Raw genomic sequence first — 26,875 nt, forward strand, 5'->3', positions numbered from 1 at the left:
ATTTTCAACCTTGACCCTGTGAAGAGCCACAAAGGCACCGACCATTAGCGAGATTCCGGGGCGGTAGTTTATTGTGATTAAATAGAATGTGACCGTTTTATTTAATCACAATAAACTATAACTTTATGCCTTCTTTTTTTTTTTTTTATATAATTTTGTTAGATTTAATGGTTTTACTCCTCACCAAGATTGAAATACATGTATATTAAATGACATTTTGTGCTTTCTGCTCTGACTGAGACAGAATTAGATTATTATTATTATTTTATCTTTTTTTAATGCTGGGGTGTGTTTGTATGTGGGGCCCTGCCCACTGAGCCTCCTTCTCTGATTCGCCCCTGGCCTGTGCGTTCAGTGCCTGCAGCTCGGTCCTGACTGGACTGTGCAGAGAACGCACTCTAGGCTGCACAAAGTTCATAAACTTTAACCAGGAGCCTCTGGAGGATCTGAGAGTCTGTTTTAAGTTGCATTTGTTACAGTTACTGTCACATGTAAAAGAAAAGTCATGACTTTGCGTATTTCCGCGTTACGATGTCGCGCTTCGCATCATAAGCTTCAGAAGAGCTCCGCTTTTTTCCATTTCCTAATTTTGATCTTTTTCTGTGAATATGAGGCCAAATTACATCAAATAAAGAGTAGCTGATCAGAAACCTGAAAAGCACAGAAGCAAATCCTAGTGCCACGATCTGCCTGCCTGTTGTTTAACCTACATCCCGCTTTGACTGAGGCTGCACGGGCTCCTTTTACACCGCCTCGAAAAGGAGGGAGATACAGACTCTCGTTCATGTGTAGAGATGGAAACAGGGTCTGTAGGACGATGGTTGGATTTTTGGTCAAAGACTGTGACAGTTTATGGGAAATATTTACCAATTATTTTGCAAAGAGCCGCATTGTATTAAACATATCCAATCATGCAAAGAGCCGCACTCTGATTGGCCAAGAGCCGCATGCGGCTCGAGAGCCGCGGGTTGGCCACCCCTGATCTATATCATGCTATTTTAGCCATTCCAAAGTTAAGTATAGGCATGTATATGATATATTGTACCTCTACCACTATGGAGCACTCATTTTTGTGATAAATATAAGTGTTTTCTGTAGGTATCTTTCAAACCCGGAAGACAACGCTTCGATTCAGTTAACTCCGCCCCCTCTCTCCGCACATACAACTTTACCGTAATATAAATAAACAACAATAAGTGAAGTTACTTCACGATGCTGTTATACAGAGTTGACATCTGCAACACAGCTTCATAAATGGCTAGCACACACAAGCTAATATGCTAACACACAAGCTAACATGCGCTTGGATTGACTCACCCTCTGCTCCATCGCTGTTTACATTATGGGACTCGCGTTGGTTATAAAAGTTAATCCACTTTGATTCTGGCGAAGGTTCACCAAACATCCATCAGTGACAGTCACAGAAAAACAATATTTTGGCTGATAGTCGCTGAATCCCGGAGAAAAAAAACAGCTGAGTGGCCTCTTCCTGAAAAAGGTTGAATAAACTCCTTGTCCTCGTAGCCAAACGCGTTTCTTTTTCTCCGTGACATTATCGTTAGGTAGGATGAAGAACAGGTGTGTCCAGAGTAGGTAACGAGCTCCATCTTCACAGCTGCAGCGCAAACATGACGTCTGTTCAGACGCTCAGGGGTGTGTTAGTTTTGGCCTCAGCTGACCTGGAAGCACCTCGGGCACATCCTTTTTTATTTTTTTTTATTTTTTTTTCTCTTTGTTTCTCTCTTACGACAGAAATAATGAAAACGCTGTTTTACAAATTAAAATCAGGCCGCAAGCATAGAATTAAGACATTACATTACAGACGTCGAGCACTTCCGTTCCGCTGTTACGACACAACTGAACACTCAGTCGTTCACCAGGAGAGGGAGGAGCAGCTGCTCAGAGAGCAGGATTCAGGAGGATTACTGAGAGCTGCGTGAATGAAGCCACAAAACACTCTGGGGGTGTTTTTGATAAGGAAATAGCCTAACAACATGGCTAAAAGCTCCAAAAAGTCGATTTTGCATGATATAGGACCTTTAAACTGTGTTTATGTTGATTTTATGCTTTGTTTTAAACTCTGGAGCACTTTGGGATTTTGTGTAAAAATATACATATACATATTATTTTTTATTATTTTTATTTTTATTTCCCTTTCTGTAATAAAATCAGGCACACATTTGAAGCATCACTGGGTTGAGAGTTTTTAAATCACAGTTGAAGACACATCTTTTCATGTGTAGCCACTGACTTGACTGCTGTTTTTATACACATTTGTGTTTTTATTTATTGATGTCAAATGTGATTCTTGTTTTTATACTGGTAAGCGCCCGGGGCACCTTCTGGCTGTTGTAAGGTGCTACACAAACAGCATTTGATTTGATTAATTGAAAAATGATTTCTGGTGTGCTACCTGTTCTCCATCGACCCCATCCAGCCCGTCCTCTCCATCCTCGCCCTGAAACATCACAGTTTTTTCTTTAAGTTCACCTTGTTCTTAAAGATGATCATTTCTGTAACTGACAGTGACTCACCTGGTCTCCTCTCTGGCCGTGGGTTCCCTGCAGACAGACACAGTGTTAATCACAGGATGTCACTGCCAGATCTACGTCATTAAGCTACGTCTGCATCATAAACTAGGCCACAGGTTTCTCCAGGCAGAAGCAAGACAATATACTGCTTTTTAATGCTTCAATACTATATTATAATGCTCCAAATGTATTAAAACAATGCAAAGAATTGAATATCTTCGGATTTGCAAACATTTCATTGATCAGAGAAACAGGAATTAGACAAAACAGGAAACTTTAGAGCACAAAAATTGTGTCAATTTCAGCCAAAACTGCAGCCGAGCATGTTTTAGGCCATTATTTTGTTAAGCGATGTCATCATTTTCCAGTAGATTTCAATTTAATGCCAATGCACAATTCATTGATATTGACATTCTCATCAATTCTCATCGTGCTTGTCTGTTAGTCAGGTGCTGCTAGCTGTATGCGGCCTATTGCTGCGTTCTACTGCGTTGATCTCGGAGGTCAGAATTTCCGAGCTCCGATGTCTCAATTAAAGGTTTAAAGGAAAATATGAAACTGCCATAGCTGTGTGTTTGAGAAAACATTTGAAGTGCCTTAGTAGTTTACTAAAATGTCAAGCCCTGCATAGACTAGAGGGCCATTTTTAGGACCCATCTTTGTGAAGCTATAACTCTGAGACCCTTTATCAGATCAACATCCTGCCTCTACTGCAACAAGGTAATATCCTAATAAACTCAAATCTACAATCTACAAATCTACAACATCCCTCAGTCCCTCAGTTCTGCCTGGTTACCTTCTGTCCTCTGAGTCCGGGACAGCCATCGTCTCCCGGAAGTCCGCGGAGTCCAGGAAAACCACGTTTTCCCTGAACACACCCGGAAGTAACAGTTAGATCATGGAAATATCAAAAAGTAACAGTAATTTATAGTTGTCCAAATAAATATTCATATTGTTACATTAATATTAATGTGATAAATGTAGAGAGTAACTCACGACGATGCCCTCCTCTCCAGGGAATCCTGGGTAGCCTTTCTGCCCACGCGTGCCCTGAAACAAAACACAGTCTTACACCCCTGATCAAATACTGCAGTAGCGTAGTCATGTAGTATCTTAGCTGTAGTAGTGCAGTATTTTAGCAGTAGTCATGTAGTATCTTAGCAGTAGTCATGTAGTATATTAGCTGTGGTCCTGCACTGTTCTAGCTGGAGTCCTGTAGTACCTTACCTGTAGTCCTGTAGTACCTTACCTGTAGTCCTGTAGTATCTTAGCTGTAGTCATGTAGGATCTTAACGGTAGTCCTGTAGTATCTTAGCTGTAGTCCTGTAGTGTCTTAGCTGTAGCCCTATAGTACCTTACCTGTAGTTCTGTAGTACCTTAACGGTAGTCCTGTAGTATCTTAACGGTAGTCCTGTAGTATCTTACCGGTAGTCCTGTAGTATCTTAACTGTAGTCCTGTAGTATCTTAGCTGTAGTCCTGTAGTATCTTAGCTGTAGTCCTGTAGTATCTTAGCTGTAGTCCTGTAGTATATTAGCTGTGGTCCTGCACTGTTCTAGCTGGAGTCCTGTAGTGTCTTAGCTGTAGCCCTGTAGTACCTTACCTGTAGTCCTGTAGTACCTTACCTGTAGTCCTGTAGTATCTTAGCTGTAGTCCTGTAGTATCTTAGCTGTAGTCCTGTAGTATCTTAACGGTAGTCCTGTAGTATCTTAACGGTAGTCCTGTAGTGTCTTACCTGTAGTCCTGTAGTATCTTACCTGTAGTCCTGTAGTATCTTAGCTGTAGTATCTTAGCTGTAGTCCTGTAGTATCTTAGCTGTAGTCCTGTAGTATCTTACCTGTAGTCCTGTAGTACCTTACCTGTAGTCCTGTAGTATCTTAGCTGTAGTCCTGTAGTATCTTAGCTGTAGTCCTGTAGTATCTTAACGGTAGTCCTGTAGTATCTTAACGGTAGTCCTGTAGTGTCTTACCTGTAGTCCTGTAGTATCTTACCTGTAGTCCTGTAGTATCTTAGCTGTAGTATCTTAGCTGTAGTCCTGTAGTATCTTAGCTGTAGTCCTGTAGTATCTTACCTGTAGTCCTGTAGTATCTTACCTGTAGTCCTGTAGTATCTTAGCTGTAGTATCTTAGCTGTAGTCCTGTAGTATCTTACCTGTAGTCCTGTAGTATCTTAGCTGTAGTCCTGTAGTATCTTAACGGTAGTCCTGTAGTGTCTTACCTGTAGTCCTGTAGTATCTTACCTGTAGTCCTGTAGTATCTTAGCTGTAGTATCTTAGCTGTAGTCCTGTAGTATCTTAGCTGTAGTCCTGTAGTATCTTAGCTGTAGTCATGTAGTATCTGAACTGTAGTCCTGTAGTATCTTAGCTATAGTCCTGTAGTATCTTAACGGTAGCTGTAGTCATGTAGTATCTTAATGGTAGTGCTGTAGCATCTTAACTGTAGTCCTGTAGTATCTTAGCTATAGTCCTGTAGTATCTTAACGGTAGCTGTAGTCCTGTAGTATCTTAACGGTAGTCCTGTAGCATCTTAACTGTAGTCCTGTAGCATCTTAACTGTAGTCCTGTAGTATCTTAGGGCGCACTCACACTTGTCCATCCGAACCGCGCCCAAGCGCTGGAAGCCCCTTCTGCGCGGTTCGTTTGTGCAGTGTGAGTGCAATCAATCCGTGCCCGAGTCGGACTCGGTTCCGGACTTTGGCCCGCTTAGAGGGGCTGTATTTATCAAACAGAGCAGCGGCTGCCTCGCTCTAGTCTCCCCGCCCCCCTACCGCTTCTCTCCCGGGCGGCTCCCCGGACCCCCGGCCACATACCGCTCGTCTCCCCGACTGCTCACTCCCGACGCCCTGGCCGCTTCACGCACGTCTTAGGCTGGCTTTACGGGAGCGGCTGCGCTTCTCCTGCCCTGTGTCCGACTAAAGCCTGCGGCCAAACCAGGTGCAGCAGCAGAGAAGCTCGGACAGATAAAACCTACTGCGGGTGCTTTTATCGCTTGTGACTTCGGTGCGTGTTCGTGTTAAGTGCTTTGTCGCAATGTAGCGTATACGAAGTATAGTCTATACTTCCAGGAGTTCACCAACATAAAGCTGTTTAACCAGTGGCCGAAGCAGCAATGAATGACATAAACTAATAGTCATATCTTCTGTTCTCGTCGCCTTTTTTGAAGGCTGTATATGACTCCAAAGAAAGGCTCAGAGCGGCAGGTGCTGCTCCACCCCCCGCCTCAGCTGAGCGGGACAGAGGGACCTGCACTTCTCTATTTCTCTGCTTTATTAAAATCGACTATTATATTCACCATAGCCCTTTTTGTTAAACTGTAGTAAAATGCAAAGAAAAGTAGAGTGAAGAGATTTGACAGGGGGTCAAAGTAGACATTATTTCACGCAGCTGTTTAAGGTTTTTTTTTTCTTCCGCAATATGTTGCGCTGCTGCTGTTCACGTGCACTTGTAAACCGATTTTATGATGAACTGATTTTAAATGTATTGGAATGTATGAGTGGAATGTATGAGCAAGCCAAAGACAAATTTCTGCCATCATTGTGCATGGTGGACAATAAAGTTTTTCTATTCTATTCTATTCTATTCTAAACAACTCCTCGTGTTCGGCCACGGCTCGGTTCGTTTGTGTAAGTGTGAGCGCAGGCCGTTCGGGGCATCCAGGCCCTTCCTCAAACGAGCTGGAGTGTGGCACGGTTCGGATGTCAAGTGTGAGTGCGCCCTTAGCAGTAGTCATGTAGTATCTTAACTGTAGTCCTGTAGCATCTTAACTGTAGTCCTATAGTAGTGCAGTACTCACATCGGTCCCTCGTTTTCCCAGGTCGCCCCTGACACCCGCTGGTCCAGAGCATTTATAGGTGACACCACAGCACTCTCTGGTGGGCACCGTGTCCTGCCACAGGGGTCAGAACAGGGGTCAGAACAGGGGTCAGAACAGGGGTCAGAACAGGGGTCAGAACAGGGGTCAGAACAGGGGTCAGAACAGGGGTCAGAACAGGGGTCAGAACAGGGGTCAGAACAGGGGTGGGCATAAGGGGCCACATAAGAAGCCAGAATAGAGTCAGAGGGTCGCACCAACAACAACTCCAACTTATTCCGCTCAACTTTATCCTATTGTACATTTCACTAATCTAGCTAAATACTAAACCACATGTAAACCACGAGTCAGAACTAAGACCAACTCAGGACCAACTCAGACCAACTTGGCCTGGGTGGGGTGATGTGGTGAGTGTTTCAGGTGAAGCCAGTGGAGGTGTTGTAGAACGGGGTGATGTGGGGAGTGTTTCAGGTGAAGCCAGCGGAGGTGTTGTAGAACGGGGTGATGTGGTGAGTGTTTCAGGTGAAGCCAGCGGAGGTGTTGTAGAACGGGGTGATGTGGGGAGTGTTTCAGGTGAAGCCAGCGGAGGTGTTGTAGAACGGGGTGATGTGGGGAGTGTTTCAGGTGAAGCCAGCGGAGGTGTTGTAGAACGGGGTGATGTGGGGAGTGTTTCAGGTGAAGCCAGCGGAGGTGTTGTAAGACGGGGTGATGTGGTGAGTGTTTCAGGTGAAGCTAATGGAGGTGATGTAGGACGGGGTGATGTGGCAAGTGTTTCAGGTGAAGCTAATGGAGGTGTTGTATGATGGGGTGATATGGTGAGTGTTTCAGGTGAAGCTAATGGAGGTGTTGTATGATGGGGTGATATGGCGCCACCACCAGGAGAGCACTGACACTTGCAGGATAATACAGTCACGACAGCGCCACCACCAGGAGAGCACTGACACCTGCAGGATAATACAGTCACTACAGCGCCACCACCAGGACAGCACTGACACCTGCAGGATAATACAGTCACGACAGCGCCACCACCAGGAGAGCACTGACACCTGCAGGATAATACAGTCACTACAGCGCCACCACCAGGAGAGCACTGACACCTGCAGGATAATACAGTCACGACAGCGCCACCACCAGGAGAGCACTGACACCTGCAGGATAATACAGTCACGGCAGCGCCACCATCAAGAGAGCACTGACACCTACAGGATAATACAGTCACGACAGCGCCACCACCAGGAGAGCACTGACACCTGCAGGATAATACAGTCACGACAGCGCCACCACCAGGAGAGCATTGACACCTGCAGGATAATACAGTCACGACAGCGCCACCACCAGGAGAGCACTGACACCTGCAGGATAATACAGTCACGACAGCGCCACCACCAGGAGAGCACTGACACCTGCAGGATAATACAGTCACGACAGCGCCACCACCAGGAGAGCGGCAACACCTGTAGTCGGGGAGAAGTCGGGTTCAGACCAGATTTATTTCAGGTTTAGGGTCAGATAGAAAAAGAAAGAAAATTAATATGTGCTGTCAAGTTAGAGTGTGGTAGGTTTAGATTAGAGAGTTGTAAAGTATTGTAGGGGGTTGTAGGGAGTTGTAGGATTATTGTAGAATTTTGTAGGGGGTGTACCTGACTGTAGCAGCCGCTCCGACTGCGCCATCATCACGGGCAGCTCTTCGTCCAGTCCATCGGAAAACACGAGCAGCACTTTGACACCGGCCCTGGACTTGGAGCTGCTGAACATGTCCCTGAAGGAGTTCATGAGGGCGGAGTTAAAGAGCGTGGGTGTGTCCGCCACGAGGGCGAGGAGCTTGTTGACCGTGCCCTCGTTGTACGGCTCGAAGTTGCTGTCAATGAGCATGGCGCCGCTCTGGGACAGCACGCGGAACGCCAGGTTGGTCCTCACGGCACCAAACGTGCAGCACAGTTTAGGGACGGTCGAGACGTAGTGCACAAGCACCGGGAGGAAGGAGCGCAGTTTGGTCTGACCAGCGAGGAGCGGGCCACCGGGAACGAAAGCGCCGCCATTAGAGATGTCCAGGCCCACCGCGATGTCGATGCTGCAGTCTGTGACAGAGGGAGGGGGGGAGGGAGAAAGAGAAAAGAGGAGAAAAAGGAGAGAGTAGAGAGAGTGAGAGGAGAGAGAGGAGAGTGAAAGAGAGGAAAAAGAGAATAGAGGAGAAAAAAGAGAGAGAGAGAGGAGAGTGAGGAGAAAGAAGAGAGAGGAGAAAAGGGAGAGAGGAGAAAGAGAAGAAAGAGGAGAAAAAGGAGAGAGAGAGTAGAGAGAGTGAGAGAAAGGAGAAAGAGAAGAGGAGAAAAAGGAGAGAGGGGAGAGTGAGAGAGAGGAGAAAGAGAAGAGAGAGGAGAAAAGGGAGAGAGGAGAAAGAAGAGAGAGGAGAAAAAGGAGAGAGAGAGAGTAGAGAGAGTGAGAGAGAGGAGAGAGAGGAGAGTGAGAGAGAGGAGAAAGAGAAGAGAGAGAGTAGAGAGAGTGAGAGAGAGGAGAGTGAGTGAGAGAGGAGAAAGAGAAGAGAGGAGAAAAAGGAGAGAGAGAGGAGAGTGAGAGAGAGGATAAAGAGAAGAGAGAGGAGAAAAGGGAGAGAAGAGAAAGAGAAGAAAGAGGAGAAAGAGGAGAGGAGAAAGAGGAGAAAAAGGAGAGAGAGAGTAGAGAGAGGAGAGACCACTTTCAAAAAACTTTGTGAGAACAATGCAGAAAAAAAGGAAAGAAACCTGATTAAAACCGCAAATTGTTGGTTTTAATCAACAAATTGTTGGTTTTAAGCAACAATTTGTTGATTGAAACAAATCAACTAATTGTAACACACACAAGACACAGTGTTACAGTGTTGTTTGACGTTTTTAGATGGATTGCAACATCACCTGACTGCTCTTTGGGAGGCTTGCTATTGCATATCTTGTCCACCACCTTCTGCCTGATAGTCTCCAGACTCCCGAAGTCAGCAACAGTAAAGAGTCGCTCGCTCTCGGCGATCTGCAACAGCTCCACCACTTTGACTCTGCCGATGCCGAGGATGAAGATCTCCACGCCAAGCTTCTTCAGCTGCTGCGCTGCGTCCGCCACCGCATCATGGCTTTCGCCGTCTGTGATCAGCACCAGATTCTGGGAGACCAGCTGATCGCGCCGCGAGCCCCGCTCTGGCTTGAAGTGCTCTTTCACAGCGTACAGGGCGCGGCCAATGTTTGTTTGCCTGCCGCTCTGCTGACTCATGGCCTGGATATGCCGTAAACCGGCTTGTCAGGACCAATTCCTCATTTCCAAAATACACAATAGGTCACTTTGCTAATGCCACGCAAAATTCCATCCACAGAGCGGCGCTGTGATCAAAAAAGAGACACCGTTCGTGGCCTAGCGCACTTCCTGTTGCTGTTATACTGCATTCAGACTGAAGGCGATGGAGACTTTTCTGTTCTGTTTTATTGCCTTAATGGTTTGTGCAGCCCTGTGAGGCGACTCCTGTTGTGATATTGGGCTAAACAAAACCACTGATTGATTTTCCACGTCAGGGGCGAGTGAGTTTAAATGTGTTCTGAAGTGTATGAAGGAGCTCTTGACTGAAAAATAATTGCTGTTTTAGTTCTACCTAGTCCCTCTTTGTTACTTCCTTGTCCTATGGATCTTCAACTATAGCTATACACACGATCTACGCAAAGATCTCCCTAGTATTTAAGCACATATCCAGCCCATATGTCCAAATAAAGGACGATTATTTGTGCCAGTGGACAATGGTTATTCCAGGTTAGCCCCCGTTAGCTTGTTACAATCGCCTACAGCTCATTGTTGATGAAAAGTCTGCAATAAACCACAAATCCATCAAGCCCGGCTCAGTGTGTGATCATCTCAAAGGCTGCTTTATATAGTTACTTCTTTATTTACGTTTTTTGTGCATAATACTTTTCACTGGGTCTATGCGCTGCTAAGGAGCTAGTTAGCTCCGGGCGAGAGGTTAGCAGCTCGGCTACAGACTTGTTTTTTGACATGGCTGATGTTCTCACGTTGAAAACACAGACTCGATAAAGTTGAATTGGGCAGAGAGATAATCAGAGGCTGTCGGTGCTTTTTACTATAGTCTCCCAGGGACAGCTCACAGACCCCAGGGGCAACGCTTAGCTATCCCACTGCCCTACAGCGGGGCAGTGGGAGTCTGCATCATAAAATATCAGCTACAGAATTGTATTCTCTCTTAGCAAAAGATGAAGCAAGCAGAGCGAACGAAAACGCTCCTTAAGAACCGGAAGTTGCGAAGATTACAGTTACCCATAATGCACCGCAAAACTGACTGCCCATCGAATGAAATTTTGGGAGAGCAGAACGCCCGAATTGTGACAGGCAGGAAGTTGGGACATGTCTGGGGCAGGTGTAAATGATCCAGAACTGTAGAAATCACAGTCTTAAAGCATCATAGTTTATCATGGGTCATGCTGTAAGGCCATACCATCTTACTAATGCAGCTAGTGCTAACGCAGATGCTAATGTGGCTAATGCTAACACGGCTAGTGCTAATGCGGATAATGCTAACACGGCAGCGAACGTGGCTAGTGCTATGTGATAAATGCTAACGCGGCTGCGATTGCTAACGTCAACAGGAGGATCTGAAACAACGAGTTTCATCTCTTTGGCAACAAGTGGAGACAACTGCTCGATTAAACTCTTCCCAAATCAGCCGGAAGCACTGAGAAAACAGTTTTTATTATTATTCTTATAATTAATTCTTCTTGTAGTATAATTAATTCTTGCAGTAGTAGTATAATTAATTCTAGTAGTAGTAGTATAATTAATTCTTGTAGCAGTATAATTAATTCTAGTAGTAGTAGTATAATTAATTCTTGTAGTATTAATTCTTGTAGTAGTAGTAGTATTATTAATTCTTGTAGTAGTAGTAGTATTATTAATTCTTGTAGTTGTAGTATTATTAATTCTTGTAGTTGTAGTATTATTAATTCTTGTAGTTGTAGTATTATTAATTGATGTAGTAGTAGTATTATTAATTCTTGTAGTAGTAGTAGTAGTAGTAGTAGTATTAATTCTTGTAGTAGTAGTAGTAGTAGTAGTAGTATTAATTCTTGTAGTAGTAGTAGTAGTAGTAGTAGTATTAATTCTTGTAGTAGTAGTAGTAGTAGTAGTAGTATTAATTCTTGTAGTAGTAGTAGTAGTAGTAGTAGTATTAATTCTTGTAGTAGTAGTAGTAGTAGTAGTAGTATTAATTCTTGTAGTAGTAGTAGTAGTAGTAGTAGTATTAATTCTTGTAGTAGTAGTAGTAGTAGTAGTAGTATTAATTCTTGTAGTAGTAGTAGTAGTAGTAGTAGTATTAATTCTTGTAGTAGTAGTAGTAGTAGTAGTAGTATTAATTCTTGTAGTAGTAGTAGTAGTAGTAGTAGTAGTATTAATTCTTGTAGTAGTAGTAGTAGTAGTAGTAGTATTAATTCTTGTAGTAGTAGTAGTAGTAGTAGTAGTATTAATTCTTGTAGTAGTAGTAGTAGTAGTAGTAGTATTAATTCTTGTAGTAGTAGTAGTAGTAGTAGTATTAATTCTTGTAGTAGTAGTAGTAGTAGTAGTATTAATTCTTGTAGTAGTAGTAGTAGTTGTATTAATTCTTGTAGTAGTAGTAGTAGTAGTAGTATTAATTCTTGTAGTAGTAGTAGTAGTAGTAGTAGTATTAATTCTTGTAGTAGTAGTAGTAGTATTAATTCTTGTAGTAGTAGTAGTAGTATTAATTCTTGTAGTAGTAGTAGTAGTAGTAGTATTAATTCTTGTAGTAGTAGTAGTAGTAGTAGTATTAATTCTTGTAGTAGTAGTAGTAGTAGTAGTTTTAATTCTTGTAGTAGTAGTAGTAGTAGTAGTATTAATTCTTGTAGTAGTAGTAGTAGTAGTAGTATTAACTCTTGTAGTAGTAGTAGTAGTAGTAGTATTAATTCTTGTAGTAGTAGTAGTAGTAGTAGTATTAATTCTTGTAGTAGTAGTAGTAGTATTAATTCTTGTAGTAGTAGTAGTAGTATTAATTCTTGTAGTAGTAGTAGTAGTAGTAGTAGTAGTAGTAGTAGTAGTAGTAGTAGTAGTAGTAGTAGTAGTAGTAGTATTAATTCTTGTAGTAGTAGTAGTAGTAGTAGTATTAATTCTTGTAGTAGTAGTAGTAGTAGTATTAATTCTTGTAGTAGTAGTAGTAGTATTAATTCTTGTAGTAGTAGTAGTAGTATTAATTCTTGTAGTAGTAGTAGTAGTATTAATTCTTGTAGTAGTAGTAGTAGTATTAATTCTTGTAGTAGTAGTAGTAGTATTAATTCTTGTAGTAGTAGTAGTAGTATTAATTCTTGTAGTAGTAGTAGTAGTATTAATTCTTGTAGTAGTAGTAGTAGTATTAATTCTTGTAGTAGTAGTAGTAGTATTAATTCTTGTAGTAGTAGTAGTAGTATTAATTCTTGTAGTAGTAGTAGTAGTATTAATTCTTGTAGTAGTAGTAGTAGTATTAATTCTTGTAGTAGTAGTAGTAGTATTAATTCTTGTAGTAGTAGTAGTAGTAGTAGTAGTAGTAGTAGTAGTAGTATTAATTCTTGTAGTAGTAGTAGTAGTAGTAGTATTAATTCTTGTAGTAGTAGTAGTAGTAGTAGTATTAATTCTTGTAGTAGTAGTATTAATTCTTGTAGTAGTAGTAGTAGTATTAATTCTTGTAGTAGTTGTAGTATTATTAATTGTTGTAGTAGTAGTAGTATTATTAATTGTTGTAGTAGTAGTAGTATTATTAATTGTTGTAGTAGTAGTAGTATTATTAATTGTTGTAGTAGTAGTAGTAGTAGTAGTATTAATTGTTGTAGTAGTAGTAGTAGTAGTAGTATTAATTGTTGTAGTAGTAGTAGTAGTAGTAGTATTAATTGTTGTAGTAGTAGTAGTAGTAGTAGTATTAATTGTTGTAGTAGTAGTAGTAGTATTAATTCTTGTAGTAGTAGTAGTAGTAGTAGTAGTATTAATTCTTGTAGTAGTAGAATTAATTCTTGTAGTAGTAGTAGTAGTAGTAGTAGTATTAATTCTTGTAGTAGTAGTAGTATTAATTCTTGTAGTAGTAGTAGTAGTAGTAGTATTAATTCTTGTAGTAGTAGTAGTAGTAGTATTATTAATTGTTGTAGTAGTAGTAGTATTATTAATTGTTGTAGTAGTAGTAGTATTATTAATTGTTGTAGTAGTAGTAGTATTAATTGTTGTAGTAGTAGTAGTATTATTAATTGTAGTAGTAGTTGTAGTAGTATTATTAATTGTAGTAGTAGTAGTAGTAGTAGTATTAATTGTTGTAGTAGTAGTAGCAGCAGTATTATTAATTGTTGTAGTAGTAGCAGCAGTATTATTAATTGTTGTAGTAGTAGTAGCAGTATTATTACTTGTTGTTGCAGTAGTAGTATTATTAATTGTAGTAGTAGTTGTAGTATTATTAATTGTAGTAGTAGTATTATTAATTGTTGTAGTAGTAGTAGTATTATTAATTGTTGTAGTAGTAGTAGTATTATTAATTGTTGTAGTAGTAGTAGTATTATTAATTGTTGTAGTAGTAGTAGTATTATTAATTGTTGTAGTAGTAGTAGTATTATTAATTGTTGTAGTAGTAGTAGTATTATTAATTGTTGTAGTAGTAGTAGTAGTATTATTAATTGTTGTAGTAGTAGTAGTAGTAGTATTAATTGTTGTAGTAGTAGTAGTATTAATTGTTGTAGTAGTAGTAGTATTATTAATTGTCGTAGCAGTAGTAGTATTATTAATTGTCGTAGCAGTAGTAGTATTATTAATTGTCGTAGTAGTAGTAGTATTATTCATTGTGGTATTATTAATTGTAGTAGTAGTAGTGGTATTATTAATTGTAGTAGTAGTAGTAGTATTATTAATTGTAGTAGTAGTATTATTAATTGTAGTAGTAGTAGTATTATTAATTGTAGTAGTAGTAGTATTATTAATTGTAGTAGTAGTAGTAGTATTAATTGTAGTAGTAGTAGTAGTATTATTAATTGTAGTTGTAGTAGTATTATTAATTGTAGTAGTAGTAGTAGTAGTATTAATTGTAGTAGTAGTAGTAGTATTAATTGTAGTAGTAGTGGTAGTAGTAGTAGTAGTGGTAGTAGTAGTAGTAGTAGTGGTAGTAGTAGTAGTAGTAGTAGTAGTAGTAGTAGTAGTAGTAGTAGTAGTAGTAGTAGTAGTAGTAGTAGTAGTCGTAGTATCTCCTCATTGGACAGGTCATTGAGGTAGAACATGTGCTATTGTAGTAGTAGTAGCAGCAGTAGTAGTACCTTCTCCTCGTCGGGCAGGTCATTGAGGTAGAACTCATGGTCAAAGTTGGTGCTGAACTGTGCGAGGCCGACCCTCACGGTGTCGGAGCTGATGTTGAAGCTGCGGACCAGCCCTGTGGTGAAGTTCTTCATGATCTCGTAGTCGCTTTTCTTGATCGACCCAGACTGGTCCAAGAGGAACACCAGGTCGGCCTTCTCCTTCTCACACACTGGAAGTACAAATACAGCTGTTAGTATGAGTACTGCAACTACTACTACAACAGCTACTGCAACTACTACTACAACAGCTACTGCTACTACTACTACAACAGCTCCTGCTACTACTACTGCTGCTGCTTCTCACACACTAAAAGTACAAGAACTGCTGTTACTGCATAAAAACAATCCTCTAGTCCTCTTTTTTTTATAACAATTTTATTACATTTTTATTGCCTGCTAGACTTTAGCTCCAAAACGAACTCTCCAACCTTTATTAACACAGGCGCCTTTAGAAATCCTTGGCTGTCTGGATGAAAAATTTCAGTTAAATATATCATATAGGAGAAAAACACAGTGATATTTGAGAAGTGAAATAAAGTTTATCTGATTTAAGGAAAGTGTGCAAGAATTATCTTAACAAAATTAGGCATGTGCAGACATTTAGGCATCACAATATTTAGTGCATCCTCTTGCAGACTCTTTCTATAGCTTCCACTTAGAGTCTGGATTCTGGTGGAAGGTATTTTGGATCATTCTTCTTTACAAAACATGTCCAGTTCAGTCCGGTTTGATGGGTCCGCGCATGGACAGCTTTAAATCACAAATCTTCAATAATATTGAGGTCTGGGCACTGAACGTTGTACTAAGGCATTCATGTAGAGGAACAAGTACAACGTTCAGGTCTGGGGTCTGAACGTTGTACTTGTTCCTCTGCATGAATGCCTTAGTAGATTTTGGCTGTTTCTCAATTGCGAGGATCCGTCCTCCCTTTGGCCACTTCGTTGACTTCCTCGGTGGTGGCTCCTCCAAATGGGAGTTGAGTGTCCTCTCACCGCCGCATTTGAGCTCAAATGGAACGGCCTCCGGAGAGAGCGGCTGCGTCATGTCACGTGTCAAATCACATAATCAAATGTCAGTCTATGCTTACAAAAACAACCGTTTTATGAATAACATAGGCCAGGAAACTAATATATTGGTTTTGGTTGGATGTCTTACTGTTGGAACATTTTGGCCTCGACAAAATAATAACTTTTCTGCAAGGATTTGTAAGAAATGCAATTCAAATATCAAATATTATTATAATTAGGGGATTATTGGGGATAATTGGGGATTATTATAATTAGAGACTTGGTTGCGGATTTCGTCGATGTGAAGGAGTTACGGACATTAACCGACGCTTGGATATTCTAAACATAAAGGACATTTGGACGAGTGCGATGCGAGGAACTAGCTAACTACATCAGCTAGTCGGACGTGGTAGCTAAGCAACAGCAACAACAACAGCAGCAGCTAACCTGACGTCGCCGCTCAACACTATGCCAAATAAAACTCGGTCTATGGAGGAGGTGGAGGATATTAAAAAAGCTCTTGACTTTCTCTCGCAGGACGTAAGTGACATAAAGGATAAACAGGACAAGATTCTGAAACTTGTGGAGGAAGTGTCGGAGCTACGTGTGCGCATCGAGGAAAGGGACAAAAAGATATCGGTGTTGGAAAAAAAAGTAGAGGATCTGGAACAATACTCAAGACTCAATGATGTAATTGTGACTGGATTAAAAATCAAACCCCGCTCATACGCTCACGCTGTGGGGGCTGGCGGCGGGGCAGATCCAGGCGAGCTGGAGGTGAGCTCTGCGGAAAAGCAGGTGGTGGATTTCCTCGTGTCCAACGACATACATGTGGACATAAATATGATCGAGGCGTGTCATCCTCTCCCCATGAAGGGCAACATTCAGCCAGCTGTGATCCTGAGGTTCGCCAATCGAAAGCACAAGGTCGCACTGATGAAGCAAGGAAAAAAGCTGAAAGGTACCAACGTCTATCTGAACGATCACTTGATTAAAAGGAATGCAGACATTGCCAAAAAAGCCAGACTCTTAAGGAAACAAAACAAAATACAGAACACCTGGGTTATGAATTGTAAAATATACATTAAACTTAATGGATCAGTTGAAAACGCTAAAGTATTGGTTATAAGAGACATAGAGGAACTGAATAAGTATGAATGAATGTATTAGTGGGTCAATGAGTTAGAAAAAAAAAGAAAAAGAAAAAAAAAAAGAACATCTGTCTATACTCATACAATGACATCCATTCATACTCCATATACTGCTGATAGCAGTGACCTAAGTTTACACCAAAGGATCTTGGACTATGAGCTCTTAGAACTTAAAACTTCAGAGTACACTGAACATAATGTATTAGATTTGGAAGATCAGCTAGACCCAGATAATATGTTCCTAACATCTAACGCAATTAATTGCAAATACTACACTGAAGACGAATATAAAAACTCTGTTAAATCAGAAGGGAAATTCTCAATTATCCATTTCAATAGTAGAAGCATGTACGCGAATTTTGATGCAATTAGAGAATACTTAAAACAGTTTGAGCAACCATTTAGTATCATTGCAATATCAGAAACATGGTTCAATGAGGATAAAGGCATAGAGTTTGAGCTAAATGATTATGAGTTAAACTATGTAAACAGAACAAATAAAGGGGGAGGAGGAGTTGCTATATACGTCCTCAAGAAATTTAAATTAAAAAAATTAGAAAGTATGTCAGCATCAATAAACAACTTGCTTGAATGCTTATCAATAGAAATTATCAATGAAAAAAAGAAGAACATAATAGTTACTTGTCTATACAGGTCACCAGGCTCAAGCTTGGAAATATTTACAAATTGGGCGGAAAAAACATTCTCAGAAATAAGTAACAAGGTATTATTTATCTGTGGGGATTACAATATTGATTTGATAAATCCAAATAAACATAAAATAACTGATGAATATATTAATAGGATGTACAGTATGAGTTTATACCCGACTATCACAAGACCGAGCAGAATTACAACGCACAGTGCTACCCTCATTGACAACATTTTCACAAATAATATGGAATTTACAAATGTCAGCGGCCTATTGGTTTGTGATATAACGGATCATCTGCCCGTATTCACGGTGTATGATGATAATGACATCAATCAAATATCATCTGAAAAATTTATTTATAAACGAGTGAGAACTGAGGAGGCAATTGAACTACTTTACAGTGACTTACTAAAACAAGATTGGAATGATGTACTTAACAAGAATGATGTGAATAGTGCTTTTGAATCTTTTTTGGAAATTTTTAGTGCAGTATACAATAAAAACTGTCCAATACGGCAATTCAGTAAAAATAGCAAAGGGACAAAATGCCCGTGGTTAACCAAAGGTTTACATAATGCTTGCAAGAAGAAAAACACTCTATATAGAAAGTTCCTAAGACTAAGAACAGTAGAATCTGAACGTAGATACAAAACATATAAAAATAAATTGACGGGTATATTAAGAAATAGTAAGAAATTATATTATACTAATCTATTATATAAAAACAAGAACGACATGAAAGGGGTATGGGGAATACTAAATAATATAATCAAAGGTGATGCAAAAAAATATTCATATCCATGCTATTTCAGTGATGGGACTAATGATAATCACAATAAGAATGAAATTGTAGAAAGTTTTAATAGCTTTTTTGTAAATGTTGGACCGGATCTGGCATCAAAAATCCCTGACTGTAGCAGTGAAATGGAGTCATTGATAAGCATTAATTCAAAAACTATGTTTTTGTCTGGAGTAACTGAAACAGAAATAATAGATGTTGTTAACGTGTGTAAAAAGAAATTGTCTACTGATTGTTTTGATATAGATATGACACAGTTAAAAAAGTTATACATGGTATAGTGAAACCATTAACCTACATATGCAACTTATCATTCCTGACAGGAACGTTTCCAAATAAAATGAAAATTGCAAAAGTAATACCCATACACAAAAATGGAAACAAACACATCTTCACTAACTACAGACCTGTCTCGCTCCTCCCACAGTTTTCCAAAATCTTAGAGAAACTTTATAACAGCAGAATGGACAAATTTATAAATAAGCATAAACTAATTAATGAAAGTCAGTATGGTTTTCGAGAAGCAAGGTCTACTTCAATGGCCATCATCGATGCAATAGAAGAAATTACTAATAGCTTAGAAAAAAAGAAACATGCAGCTGGAATATTTATTGATTTGAAAAAAGCATTTGATACACTTAATCATTCTATATTATTAAAAAAATTAGATAGATACGGCATAAGGGGAGTGGCTTTGAGTTGGATCCAAAGCTATTTAACAGGGAGACAACAGTATGTGAAGATGGGGGAGTTTACATCAGGATGCTTGGACATTGGCTGTGGTGTCCCACAGGGATCTGTCTTAGGCCCAAAGTTGTTCAATTTATATATTAATGACATTTTTAATGTGTCTAAATTATTAAAATTAGTGATTTTCGCAGATGACACAAACATTTTCTATTCTAATGACAATCAAAGTAGTTTAGTAACTAACATAAACCGTGAATTAAGGAAATTAAAAATATGGATGGACAGTAACAAATTGTCCCTCAACTTAAATAAAACAAAAGTAATGTTTTTTGGTAATTATAATGGAAAACTAGACCCAATAAATATAGATGGTGTTGACTTGGATACGGTAACAGAAATTAAATTTTTAGGAGTCACCATTGACAGTAAATTAAGCTGGAAAACACACATACGACACATACAAGGTAAAGTCTCCAAAAGTATCTCAATCATCAATAAAGCCAAGTTCTTTTTAAATTACAAAGCATTGCTTTTATTATATGGTTCATTAGTTTTGCCATATTTAAATTACTGTGTGGAAGTTTGGGGAAATAATTACAAAAGTTCATTACACCCCCTTGTTATACTCCAAAAACGTGCTGTAAGAATCATACATAAAGTAGGATATTGTGATCACACAAATATATTATTTCTGCAATCTAAACTGTTAAAAATGTATGACTTAATTGATTTTTCTACTGCTCAACTTCTATATAAAGCTAACAACAGTGTGCTACCTGCGAGGATACAAATGCTTTTTACACGCACAGAAGGGGGTTATAACCTGAGGAGGTGTGATAACTTTAAGATTCAAGCAGTGTCTTCCACTAGAAAAAGTATGTGTGTGTCTGTATGTGGAGTTAAACTCTGGAACAAACTGGGGTCAGAGCTCAAACAATGTCCAAATATTCAACATTTCAAATCAAGATATAAAAAAATTGTCTGGACAAAGTACAGGAAAGAGGAAATGGGTAATTGACTGTTAATGGGTTTTGGAAAGTGCTATATACATTAAAGGACCGATCAAGCAAATGATGAAGTTTATTATTATTATAATTACTGTTGTTGTTATTGTTATTGTTATTATTGTTGTTATGAATGATTATTATTATTGTTATTATACGACAGAATCTATAACTCAGTTATGGCTATTGCTGTTGTGTTATTATCAGCATTATATATACATAGCAACCTATGTCTTATTCTTGAATCAAACAAAATCGATTGAGTCAGTGATATTGGTATTGGTGCTGATGGTAATAAAAAAGGAAGTAAATTCTCAGAAGTGATAACATGTACATAACCGTGTGTTTCTGCATTCAACATAACTCGTAGTACAGGGCAGGCAAGCGGGGCCGGCTGCTCGAGGAGAGCATCGTCTGGCAGCAGACTCCTAAATCTTGTCTCTTTTAATGCACAGCATAGGACACTTAACACATGATGGTCCGGCTGCTTGGGGGCTGCCCCCCTCTGGCAGCTGGTCCAGCACAGAAGAAATGAAAACATAAGAGAAAACAAAAAAAATAGACAACAGAACCTTGATTCCTTTTAAGTGCACATCATTAAGATTAATATTGTTACCATGAGCATCGATCAGGCAATACAATATATTTCATGAATAAATGCAGAGTGTGTTATGTATTATTCATGCACATTGACACAAGTAATGCTACATGGGTTGTGATGATGTTGATGATGATGATGATGATGATGATGATGATGAGGATTATGAATAACAGTAATACTAACATGACAATAAATAACGCATAAGGAAATAATAAATAAATAAATAAATGTATACACTTGTTATAAAGTGTAACATACTGTGATTGTTGACTTAATGTAATGCATTGTTGCATTTGATGTAAATATGTAATCATATGTTATTATTGCAACCACATTATTATTATTGAAGTGAATAGGGGGTGGGAGTTAATAAGCTTGTCTTCTTCCCACTCCTTTTCGAGCTTTGTAATTATTATTATTGTTTTTTTTTCTCACTTTTGTGTCTGTTTTGTGTAGCTCGAAATAAAATATTCAATCAAATATATTTAGCAGCTCCAGTTTATCGGCCATAGCTACAACTGCAGACTTACGTAAACAACCACAGGCCTATTTTCTCAATAAGGCCTATTTATTAGGCCTTTCATTAACTTTATATGAACCTCTTTATTACGTCTTTACTTGCTTACAACACTTCTACCTATGATTTTATTAATACTTTTTTTTTTTTTGCACAAATGTGGAACAAAACTTTTTTAAAGTGAGTTCAAACAAAAACAACAAAAAAACAATGTTTCAGTTCATTATGGGTAATTTCAGCTCTCCGAGGCAGCGGGGGATCCACAGGTGGACCCTTCGTAAATGAGCCAAACGGGGGAGTCGAGCTGCGAGGGGGCGAGTGGTCACACTGATTTGGAACACCACGTGGACCCTTCGTAAATGAGCCAAACGGAGGAGTCAAGCTGCGAGGGGGCGAGTGGTCACACTGATTAGGATCACTGCTTGGCTGTGATGACGTGAATTACGTCCGAAGTGGTCAAGACGCCGAGGATCCTGGCAATTGGGAAACAGCCTTCGAGTGTTTAGGGTCGTTGTCTTGTTGAAAGATCCAACTTCAAGTTTGTCACTGATTCCTGGACATTGTTCTCCAGAATCCGCTGATATTGAGTGGAATCCATGCGACCCTCAACTTTAACAGATTCCCAGTCCCTGCACTGGCCACACAGCCCCATGACGGAACCGCCACCACATTTTACTGTAGGTACAAGTGTTTTCTTGGAATACTGCGTTCTTTTTCCTCCATGCAGAACAGCCCTTGTTTTGCCCAAATATCTATTTTAGTTTCATCAGTCCACAGCACCTTATTCCAAAATGAAGCTGGCTTGTCCAAATGTGCTTTAGCTTTACCTCAAGCCACACCGTTTGTGGCGTGTACAGAGAAAAGGCTTTTTCCGCATTGCTCGTCCATACAGCATCTCCTTGTGTAAAGTGAATAGCTGAACGATGCAGTGACACCATCTGCAGCAGGAGGATGTTGTAGGTCTGTGGAGCTGTTTTGTGGGTTGACTGTGAGATGATGTTGTAGGTCTTTGGAGCTGTTCTGTGGGTTGACTGTGAGATGATGTAGGTCTGTGGAGATGTTTTGTGGGTTGACTGAGATGATGTTGTTGGTCTGTGGAGCTGTTTTGTGGGACCAGCTGATGTTCTTACCTGGTTTGGTGTCCTCGCACATGCCCAGGCTGATGTTTTTGTACAGCGTATCCAAAGCGTCGAAGTTGTCCACGTAGAACACCCGGTCCTTCTTGTGTCCAGCCATGATCTCCAGCTGAGTCCTATTGGCGTCCTTTATGCCAATACTGAAGATGCTCACCCCGCGCTGCGCCAGGGCCTTGGAGGACGCCTCCAGACTCTTGCTGCAGAGAGACAACTGATGAGCTCTACATCATTTCCATCTGCTCCACCTGACCCTCCATCTGCTCCACCTCCATCTGCATCGTCTCCCTCCGCACTGCATAAAATTTTTAAATTTGCTGCATTTTTAAAATAGAAGTCTTAATTGGTGCTGTTTTCAAAGTAAAAGCTTTATATCTGTTGCTTTTTCATTTGGACAGAACCTCCCTGTTAAGCCTCATTATTTAATAACTCCGCATTATGTAAAAAAAATTCTACATGTAAATGACGTAGCTGCTAAAACAATTTGCCTTCAAAAATCTGTCTGTTGAAAATATACGCTTTAAAAAAGTTTTGTCAATAATCAGAAAGCATGACCGTTTAAATGTAATAAAAGTTGCTGAGGAAAGAGTCGTCTGCTCTTTAGTTACGTAATATTATGCAAGACAAAGTTTACCAGCTGTTAATAACTCGTTTTTAATGAGAAACAAAGATACTGTCAGTGCAGCTTGACAAAGAAGTGCATCTCGACGTTACACTGGTGCTAGTCTTTTTGTACATTTTGTAACTCACCTGCTCAGGGACTGCAGATGAAAACTAGCTCAAGCTAAATATTCGGGATTGTATCCGGCACGACGGACAAATGTTAGGGATTGTAGGACTGTATAATGATTTTGGAAGTCTTCATCCACTCAACATATCAAAATCGGACACAACGGGCAGTTTCAAAGATTTACTGTTGTTCAATTTGTTACAAAGGTCTGATGAGGTTACAAACATCTGGTATCTGAAAGTACATGGGGACAACTATTACTACGAGTAACTTAGCCACACACATAACTTATTATTAAATTATTACATGAAACTATACTAACAGTTAACTGTCAAATATATCATTACCCACCTCACACACAGACGCAGACATTTGTGGCTGCCCAACTGAAGCTAACTGACAGTTCAACTGTATATATGGTGCTCCGTTACTTAGCAACCATAGACTCCTCCCACCAGTCAACTGTATTAGAGAATTTACAACAGCCGCCCCCAGAATAGCAAAGCTATTATGAAAGACTAACTAAATTCTCTAAGTGGTTACTGTAGTTCCTGGAGTGGAGTCGTTGTCATTGTCAGGAATGGCGGGGAGCTGCACCCGATGTGCAACTGGTCGCAGGTAAGTCTTGCTGCCAACCTGGACCTCAGCCGACTGGATAAGACCATCGGCACTCGGGACCACACTGAAGACCTTCCTGATGGGCCACTGAGCTCTTGGAAGCTGGAGATCAATGATTATCACCACCGTGCTGCTGAAGAGATCTTCTGTGTGCCACTTCCACTGTTGCCGAACTTGAAGTGATGGTAGATTACTCCTCAGGAACTGCATCCAAAAGTGATTGACCATCATCTGACAGTGGCTCCAGTGACTTGTGATTGTGTCAGCTGCATAACTGACTTGAGGTGAGGATGAGTCCCGCCGCCCCATCAAGAGCATGTCAGGCGTTACAGGATCCTCTGGTGGGGCAAATGTCTGAGGTATGACCACTCGCTCCCAGTTTGACAAGCTCTCCATGATCCCTGGAGGCAGGTTAGAATCGCCCCAGCCTCTCAATTGGAACTTTACCCTGGCGGTGTAGGGAATGATAATTCCTAGTGGATCGTACTGGTGAGCCAGCACTTTGTAAGTGTGGCGCTTGCTGGGCTCATACACCTGTGGTGTTGCTGGAGTTGGAGATGGTTTGTAAACAGGCTGAGCTGCAGGAACTGGAGACGACTTGTGAACAAGCCGAGCTGCGGGCACTGAAGACGACTCGTAGACCTGCTGAGCTGCGGGCACTGGAGACGACTCGTAGACCGGCTGAGCTGCGGGCACTGGAGACGACTCGTAGACCTGCTGAGCTGCGGGCACTGGAGACGACTCGTAGACCGGCTGAGCTGCGGGCACTGGAGACGACTCGTAGACCGGCTGAGCTGCGGGCACTGGAGATGACTCGTAGACCGGCTGAGCTGCGGGCACTGGAGACAACTGGTGGACACGCCGAGCTGCGGGCACTGGAGACAACTCATAGACCGGCTGAGCTGCGGGCACTGGAGACGACTCGTAGACCTGCTGAGCTGCGGGCACTGGAGACGACTGGTCGGCACGCCGAGCTGCAGGCACTGGAGACGAATCGTAGACCGGCTGAGCTGCGGGCACTGGAGACGACTCGTAGACCGGCTGAGCTGCGGGCACTGGAGACGACTCGTAGACCGACTGAGCTGCGGGCACTGGAGACGACTCGTAGACCGGCTGAGCTGCGGGCACTGGAGACGACTCGTAGACCGGCTGAGCTGCGGGCACTGGAGACGACTCGTAGACCTGCTGAGCTGCAGGCACTGGAGACGACTCGTAGACCTGCTGAGCTGCGGGCACTGGAGACGACTGGTGGGCATGCCGAGCTTCAGGCACTGGAGACGACTCGTAGACCGGCTGAGCTGCGGGCACTGGAGACGACTCGTAGACCGGCTGAGCTGCGGGCACTGGAGACGACTCGTAGACCTGCTGAGCTGCGGGCACTGGAGACGACTCGTAGACCTGCTGAGCTGCGGGCACTGGAGTCGACTGGTGGGCACGCCGAGCTGCAGGCACTGGAGACGACTCGTAGACCTGCTGAGCTGCGGGCACTGGAGACGACTCGTAGACCTGCGGGCACTGGAGTCGACTGGTGGGCACGCCGAGCTGCAGGCACTGGAGACGACTCGTAGACCGGCTGAGCTGCAGGCACTGGAGACGACTCGTAGACCGGCTGAGCTGCGGGCACTGGAAACGACTGGTCGGCACGCCGAGCTGCGGGCACTGGAGACGACTCGTAGACCGGCTGAGCTGCGGGCACTGGAGTCAGCTGGTAAACCGGCTGATTAACAGGAGCTGGAGACAGCTGATAAACCGGCTGATTAACGGGAGCTGGAGACAGCTGGTACACAGGCTGGGCAGAGGGAGCTGGAGCTGGCAGGTACGTAGACTGAGCTGCTGGAGATGGCAGGTAAGTTGGCTGAGCAGAGGTAGCCGGCAGGTACCCAGGCGGTGCCGAGGGTGCTGGAGATGGCAGGTATGTGGGCTGTACAGGTGAAAAGGAGGCGTACTGCTGCTGGTAGTGTTGCTGGTATTGCTGAGAAACACTGGGCGCAGTTGACTGGAGACCTGCCAGCAGTTGTACTGGGGCTTGGGGTTGAAAGCCTGGTGCCATGACAACTGTTGTCGATGGCTGCACTGAAAGGGCTGGCCAAACTGGTGAGCTCTGGCAGTGGACTAGGACAGGTGCAGTTGTGCTATTAAATTGAATAGGTGCTGGGGTAGAGGTCAGGTGACTCACTTGGTAGGTTGGTCCTAGGACAGGTTGGCTAGGCTGTTGGATGCCAAATGGAGATGGTTGCAAGGCATACATGGGCTGGTGGCCATTATATACCTGGGGTGCTGCTGGACTTGGTGCCAAAGTCACTAACTGATACGTGGGCTGAGCTGAAGTGGATGGCTGAGACTGTGGCTGGTAGGTCTGCAGCTGGCAAGCAGGAGATGCAGGTCTCCCCCACACTTCTGGGAATCTTGACTGAGTTCCATAGTGTGATGACCACTGACTCACATTATTGACTGCTGGAGGGGATTGACAGGGATAGAGCCCGAGCGTTAGGATTTGCTGGTTCTCTGGAGTAACAGACTCGGTCTGTACAATGAGGGACTGCAGCTGCTTTACGCTGGCTCCGAGGCTGTCATCCTGAGGTGCAGTATAGGATGTGAGAGACTGTGGGAGGCTGACTCGGTAGTCCTGAAGGTGCTGTAGAAGCTGACGCGGTCGTGTTGCTAATCCACTGTCAGTTACTTCTTGCCTTGATGCATCCATGTTGAGATGGGTGAAGATCCGGCTCGGTAGGACCAATATTCGGGATTGTATCCGGCACGACGGACAAATGTTAGGGATTGTAGGACTGTATAATGATTTTGGAAGTCTTCATCCACTCAACATATCAAAATCGGACACAACGGGCAGTTTCAAAGATTTACTGTTGTTCAATTTGTTACAAAGGTCTGATGAGGTTACAAACATCTGGTATCTGAAAGTACATGGGGACAACTATTACTACGAGTAACTTAGCCACACACATAACTTATTATTAAATTATTACATGAAACTATACTAACAGTTAACTGTCAAATATATCATTACCCACCTCACACACAGACGCAGACATTTGTGGCTGCCCAACTGAAGCTAACTGACAGTTCAACTGTATATATGGTGCTCCGTTACTTAGCAACCATAGACTCCTCCCACCAGTCAACTGTATTAGAGAATTTACAACACTAAATCTGGTTCAAAGCATCTTTAATTGATGTCTTTTGCACAATATCCATGTTCAAACAAACTAAACTAAACTGAATTTTGGGGCCTTAAGAAAATTCTGCTTCGTGGCCCTCACACACTCTAAGGCTAATCGATGAAG

At 41.7% G+C, this 26,875-nt stretch overlaps 1 protein-coding gene across 1 annotated transcript in view; it reads right to left on the minus strand.

Moving 5' to 3' along the window:
* The window catches only part of LOC306981251 (collagen alpha-6(VI) chain-like), a gene marked incomplete at both ends in the record, with an annotated part of 68,028 nt that overhangs the window by 18,229 nt on the left and 22,924 nt on the right, over nt 1-26,875 (minus strand). Inside the window, 11 exon segments of the mRNA XM_079580811.1 lie at nt 2,535-2,561; nt 3,328-3,399; nt 6,321-6,413; nt 7,609-7,639; nt 7,979-8,416; nt 9,227-9,578; nt 14,630-14,838; nt 22,223-22,425; nt 22,976-22,986; nt 23,499-24,223; nt 25,358-25,674. Coding sequence (XP_079436937.1) covers nt 2,535-2,561; nt 3,328-3,399; nt 6,321-6,413; nt 7,609-7,639; nt 7,979-8,416; nt 9,227-9,578; nt 14,630-14,838; nt 22,223-22,425; nt 22,976-22,986; nt 23,499-24,223; nt 25,358-25,674 — 2,478 coding nt within the window.

This window comes from Gobius niger, assembly GCF_951799975.1.
Source record: "Gobius niger genome assembly, chromosome: 22".
NCBI classification, from domain to species: domain Eukaryota; kingdom Metazoa; phylum Chordata; class Actinopteri; order Gobiiformes; family Gobiidae; genus Gobius; species Gobius niger.